This window comes from Vigna angularis, chromosome 5 (genome assembly GCF_016808095.1).
Source record: "Vigna angularis cultivar LongXiaoDou No.4 chromosome 5, ASM1680809v1, whole genome shotgun sequence".
NCBI classification, from domain to species: domain Eukaryota; kingdom Viridiplantae; phylum Streptophyta; class Magnoliopsida; order Fabales; family Fabaceae; genus Vigna; species Vigna angularis.
Genome location: NC_068974.1, coordinates 23,324,177 through 23,330,819, shown reverse-complemented (window position 1 = coordinate 23,330,819; position 6,643 = coordinate 23,324,177). Strand labels below are relative to the sequence as shown.

Sequence of the window (6,643 nt, the reverse complement as noted above, 5' to 3'; positions counted from 1 at the left end):
CAGAAAATTGGGGATTAGAATTCCTGTGACTGAAGCACTGCAACAAAATCCTGAATATGCTAAGTTTTTGAAGAAACTCATCAAAGGAAAAAAATATCTAGAGGAGGAAACAATTAAGGTATAAGGAGAGTGCAGTGTGATCTTGCAGAAAGCACCTCCTCTTAATTTTCTTGAATCTCAATACCTAACACTTCCATCAAAAGATGATTACTAGAATTTTTCTCATATAAGTTACACATTACAAAAAAAGGGAAAAAGTTAATTCCATAGCCAAATAAAAATAACACCTATAGAAAAAGATATATAGATGAATGTTTGATTCCTCGTTTTGTTATCAATCCGGTTGAAATTCAAGATCCGAATATTGTGCACAAAGATAGAAGTTCCAAAGAAAAGGAAAATACCACAGTAAAAGGAAGAAATTTCACGTAGACATAATTGTTGAAGAATATTACCATTATTATTGAATGTGATTATATATTTTATTAAATAACGGAATTATTTTAATGGAAGGTAAATTTGTTTAGTAAAAAATGGTACCAAAATCACTTATAACCGGTATTTTTTTATATAACGGTATACATGTTCATGATGATATGTTATATAATTCATGCATCAAAATTATGTCGGGAACATGGAAATGGGGGCTTGAAATGCAGACACTTGATTTTAATCACTATAACTTATAGATACAAAATATTAAATAATTAAAATGACTTGATGATTTTTAATACTTATAAACCAAAAACATCCTACTGATTCAGTACGAATAATATAGAAATCAATAAGTGAATCAATCTGAATTGCTGAAGATTATATCCTGAAGCTTGTGACAGAAAGCATCAACACAAGATGACTCAAATTTGTCACTTAGTAAAAGGTTCCTCAGTTTGATGTGATTTGCTCTTACTTCTCTGCCAAGCTCATTCTCATCATCCATCACAATTTTCACAGCTTTGCACACACTTTCCTTGGTGAACAAACCGTCTTCTTCCCCTTTCTCCACTTCCACTCCTACCCTCAATTTTCCACCCATGGTTCTTGCGTTGATGATGAAATCAGAGCCAAGGCGAGGCAACAACACCAGCTGACACTGGTTCACAAGTGCCTCAGTTAGAGAAGCTGCACCACAGTGTGTTATGAAGCACCCAACAGAAGGGTGTGCCAAGATCAGTTGTTGCTGCACCCACCCCCCATATACAATCCCTCTTTCTTGAACCCTTTGTTTGAACCCTTCTGGGAGAGCATTCTCAAGGCACTCAAATTCAGTAGGGGGCTTAAGTGCTGCAAGGAATGGCATTCCTGTTAGCTCAAGACCCAAAACCAATTCTTGCAATTGGTTTTTCTGTAAGGAGTTTTCACTTCCAAGGGCACAGTAAATCACTGAACCCGCCTTGAATCTACCGAGCCATTCACCCCATTTTGCTTCCAAAGTAGAGTTGGATGACTCAGGCACAAGAGGACCTGAAAGAAAAACAGGCTTACCAAACTGCGTCTCTAGATAATCCACGTAAGGCCCTTCTATTTCTCTGCAACCTTTGAATCCAATACAATCTGCCAAGTCTGCACCAACAGATATACGATCGTAGAGAAGAACACCATTGCCAAACTCCAATTTCCTTGCTGCAGCAAAGAACTTAACTTCATGTTCGTGCAGCTTGATAGAACAATCAGGAAACCCTGAAGGTGGTTTTCTCATGTCACCTTCTCTTTCTCTAGCTGGGGATGCCATGTACCCTATTGTTGCAGGACTAATAATCCAGTACTGAAGAGATTTGATCCCTATCCTACGAGTCAAGTTTGGTAGCCAATATGTTGCAAAGTCAAACAAAACAATGTGTGGTTTGAGTTCAAGCAGTAGAAATTCAACATCCTTCTGTGTAAGATCCGTGGCAGAGGCAATAAGTGGGAACAAAGAAGAGGGAACATCTGAAGTAGTTTCTGCACCACAGGGAAGACCATCAACGTGAGGAACACTGATAGGGACAAAGGTGATGAGACTTGGATGAAGGTTGAGGTTTTCTAGCTTGGCTTGTGTTCTTTTGGGTATGAAGAATGAGATCTTGTGTCCCCTTTTGGCTAACTTGTTGGCAAGGTGGAGAAATGGGGTTAGATGCCCCATAGCAAACCATGGATACATTGCTATGTGCAAAGATTCTGCATTCATTGTGCAATTGATAGTTGTAGGCTCGTTGTGTATCTTAGATTCATAGAGAAAATGGTTTTGGAAAATTGTAACAAATGTGTTTGCTTTACAGACCTTTGTCCAAATCGACACTTCCAGTTTTTCAAGATTTCTCTCTAACTAACTGCCGATTCCGACAGAAATTAAGTAAAATCTTACAACATACGTAATCAAATTTGTTACTACGAGGACGGGGCCAATAATTGTGACAGATGTTAGTGGAATGCTAGGTTCGGTTTCCATTGCCAACCACAAACGTTGTTACGAGGACGGGGCCAATAATTGTGACAGATGTTAGTGGAATGCTAGGTTCGGTTTCCATTGCCAACCACAAACGTTGTTATCAATGTTGTCGAGATCCCTACGTAGATACTTTATGAAAGTTGCATGTTGTAATTTGAGATAATATTTTTATAATATTTCTAATTAGAGGAAATAGATACATAATTTTTTATTTTATTTTTTTTTTTTATTTTTCTTAGTTTCCCTATTTTCTTGTTTAGGAGAACTAGATTATTTGTTAGACCTCTACTTGTGTATAGTAGGAGAAAGACAGTTACATAACTGTCTTGGCAGTTAGGGGGTTAGGGAGGTCGGTTGAGGATACCTTGTATATAAGAGAGATTAGTTGTAAGTGGAGGGTAGTTAGTAAATTCTTTTGTTTTGATCAGGAACTTGTTAGTCCTGATAGGGGAGGTTAAACTCTCTTCTTTCGGTAACCATTACCTGCATATTGAATAAAGGAGATTGTTTCCAGTTCCACTGTGGGTTGTGTGTGAGTTTAGAGACGTGTTTCTCATAGGTTCTTGATAAAGAACCTATCATTTGGTCCGACCTGCCGGATCAAGAAGGAGAGGAATCAGTGATGGGAAGTCAGACGGAAGGAAGATTGGACAATTTGGAGATTACGGTGGAGGGAATCAAGGATGAGACAGCGGCGATCAGGCGCGATATACAACAACTGATGAGGGTGATGGGTGGAGGTCACAATAATCAAGGAGGTGGCTCTGAAGGTAGTGGCAGCTCTGTGAACGAGAATCAAGAAAGGCGCGACAATGGGGGAATTCCCCAAAATTGGCGGAAAAGGGTCGAATTACCATCATTTGAAGGAGTGGAACCCCATAGTTGGATCAACCGGGCTGAACGGTTCTTCGACATCTAGAAGGTGGCCGAAGAAGATAAGGTGGATCTAGCCTACATTAGCATGGAGGGGAGCGCCAGCTACTGGTTCAAGTATTGGAGGGAAAAAACCAAGAACCGTTCTTGGTTGGGACTAAAGGCGGGATTGATTAATCGTTTTGGAGGTGGGTTCAGGGGAACCGTGTATGAACAATTAGCGACACTGAGACAGGAGGGCGTGGTGGAGGATTATATTAGGAGCCTTGAGATGTTGTTGGGTCAGACTCACGGGTTATTGGAGGAATTGATCTTGGGTTTCTTCCTTGCTGGGTTACGCGAAGACATAAAGGGTCAAGTACGAATTCAAGATCCGCAGGACTTGATGGCTGCGATCAGGGTCGCGAGGGATGTGGAAGACGCGATCCAACGAGCGCGAGGTGTAGTGTGGAACGGAGGAAAGGTGAACTCGATGAACGTGCGAGCCACTTCGATGATTGTGAGGGGAGACGGGGAACGTAACGACGTAAACAGGGTCAGCGGGGCAGAAGGAGGAGGCGCGACTCGACGGGAGGTGTCGTCATCGGCCAGCCACACCAAGGCGGGGGGTAACGCTGTAACCGGAGGCGAAGGGAGAGGAAGCGTGGTAAGAAACTTACCTTACTCGGAGTTCTTGAAAAGGAGGGCGGAAGGGCGATGTTTTCAGTGCGGGGGTGCTTTCGCTCCCGGCCACCGGTGTTCCGAGAGGAGCTTGAGAGTTTTACTGTTGGCGGAGGATGAGGAGGAAGAGTCGATTGAGCACTCAGCGGAGGAGGCGCAAACCATGGAGCTGTCGGCGTGTTCGACGGAGGGCCTGACACCTCCAAAAACCATGAAACTGACAGGCGTGATCGGAGAACGGAAGGTGGTGGTCCTCATTGATAGCGGGCCCAACCACAATTTCGTCAGCCGGAGGGCGGTGGAGGAATTGAAGCTGCCGGTGACCGAGACGTCTTCATACACCGTGAGCCTAGGTGATGGCCATCGCCGCACGACGAGTGGGCATTGCGAGAGAGTGAGTATACGTTTGGGGAACACCACTGTCGAGGAGGATTTCTACGTGTTTGAGCTTGGAGGAGTAGATGTCATCTTGGGTATCGCTTGGTTGGCCAAATTGGGAGAGGTCGTGTTGAACTGGAGGGAGATGTCCATGAGATATGTAGTGGGTGGTGATAAAGTGGAGATAAAAGGGGAACCAGCTTTATGCCGCCAGCTGGTGGAACCTAAGGCCTTGATGAAGATGCTGGATGCTAACTCATGGATATTAATATGGGAGCTGGAGGTAGTGGAGCAAGGGACTAGCGGTGAGGTGACAAGTGATTTGACCGCGCAGCAGAAAATGGAACTCAGAGCAGTGTTGCAGTTCCACTCACGTGTCTTCCTGGAGAGAGAAGGACTGCCTCCAGATGTAGTATGGAGCACAAAATTCTGCTGAAAGAAGGAGAAAGCCCCATAAATGTTAGGCCATACCGATACCCATATCTCTTGAAGGATGAAATAGAAAAACAAGTAGAGGACATGCTGAGAGCGGGCATTATCCGACCCAGTCAAAGTCCATATTCCAGCCCTGTTATTCTAGTGAAGAAGAAGGATGGAAGTTGGAGGTTTTGTGTCGATTATCGGGCTTTGAACAAGGCTACGGTACCGGACAAATTTCCGATACCCGTCATTGAAGAACTGTTGGATGAACTTAAGGGGGCCAAGTACTTCTCAAAGCTGGACCTGAAAGCGGGCTATCATCAGATACGAATAGGGGCAGAGGATATCCAGAAAACGGCCTTCCGAACGCATCAAGGCCACTTCGAGTTCCTGGTCATGCCCTTTGGGCTGACAAACGCTCCGGCAACATTTCAAAGCGCCATGAACGAGTTGATGGCGCCTTATCTGAGGAAGTAGGTACTAGTTTTTTTTGACGATATACTCGTTTACAATTCCACGTGGGCAGAACATGTCGAACATTTAAAGTTGGTGCTGCAGCGACTAGAGGAGAACTGTTGGGTCGCGAATCAAAAAAAATGCAAGTTTGGGGGGGTGCAGATTCAATACTTGGGTCATAAAATTTCGGCGAAGGGTGTAGAGATGGACCAGGGGAAGATCAAAGCAGTGGTGGAATGGGATGAACCGAAAAATTTTAAGGCTCTAAGGGGATTTTTTGGCTTGACTGGATATTACCGAAGATTCGTGCGGGGCTACGGGGAAATGGCTAAACCGTTAACAGAACTATTGAAGAAGGGGAAGTTTGAATGGTCCGAGAAGGCCGGGAAAGCCATGGATGCACTGAAGGTGGCAATGACAACTGCGCCAGTTCTAATACTTCCCGACTTTACTCAGGAGTTTCACTTGGAGTGTGACGCGTCTGGCGGTGGGGTAGGAGCTGTGCTGATGCAGAACCGAAAGCCTATCGCGTTCTTTAGTAAGGCTTTGTCGGAACAGACTTTGAGCAAGTCCATCTACGAGAAAGAACTAATGGCGTTGGTGATGGCCATCCATCATTGGAGGCCGTACTTGTTGGGTAGACGATTTGTGGTGCATACGGATCAGCGCAGTCTAAAATACCTGCTAGCACAGCGGATAACGACTTGTAGTCAGCAGAATTGGATAGCCAAGCTTATGGGCTACGACTTTGAGATAGTGTACAAAACGGGAAGCTCCAATAAAGTCGCTGACGCACTTTCACGCAAGGGAGAAGGGGGTATGGGTGAGATGGAGCTGCAGATTTTGTCAAAACCTTATTGGCATGACTTCCTCGACATATTGAAGGAAGTGGAGGAGGATGAAGCACTTCAAAAAATCATTGAAGATGTCAGGAGGGACCCAGGATCACGTGCATCTTATACCTTGGAAAGGGACCGACTACACTACAAAGCGAGGTTAGTTTTGTCGGCAAACTCCACCTGGATTCCGAAGTTATTGGCGGAATTCCATGTGTCCAGTACTAGGGGGCATTCGGGAGTGTTTCGAACCTATAGAAGGGTAGCCCAGTCACTATACTGGTTGGGGATGAAGAAGATGGTAACGGAATTTGTTGCAGCGTGCGTTATTTGCCAGCAACATAAGTATATGGCTGCATCGCCTCAAGGGTTACTCCAACCTTTGTCGGTTCCGTAGGCGATATGGGAAGAGATTAGTCTTGATTTCATTTTGATGTGATCCTGGTAGTGGTGGATAGGCTAAGTAAGTACGGCCACTTTATAGCTTTAAAGCACCCATATTCTGCTCGCACGGTAGCGGAGGTCTTCACCCAAGAGATAGTCCGTTTACACGGGATTCCGATGTCAATAGTAAGTGACAGAGATCCTCTCT

At 44.5% G+C, this 6,643-nt stretch overlaps 1 protein-coding gene across 1 annotated transcript; it reads right to left on the bottom strand.

Moving 5' to 3' along the window:
- Positions 1 to 648: 648 nt before the first annotated feature.
- LOC108339673 (cyanidin 3-O-galactoside 2''-O-xylosyltransferase FGGT1) lies at positions 649 to 2,333 on the bottom strand. The gene has a single exon (XM_017576859.2). The coding sequence runs from the start codon at positions 2,165 to 2,167 to the stop codon at positions 794 to 796; it is 1,374 nt and encodes a 457-aa protein (XP_017432348.2). The 5' UTR covers positions 2,168 to 2,333; the 3' UTR covers positions 649 to 793.
- Positions 2,334 to 6,643: the final 4,310 nt, after the last annotated feature.

Bases quoted from the DNA above. Each gene is read 5' to 3' on its own strand.
- LOC108339673 (XM_017576859.2), bottom strand. From the start codon at position 2,167: ATGAATGCAGAATCTTTGCACATAGCAATGTATCCATGGTTTGCTATG.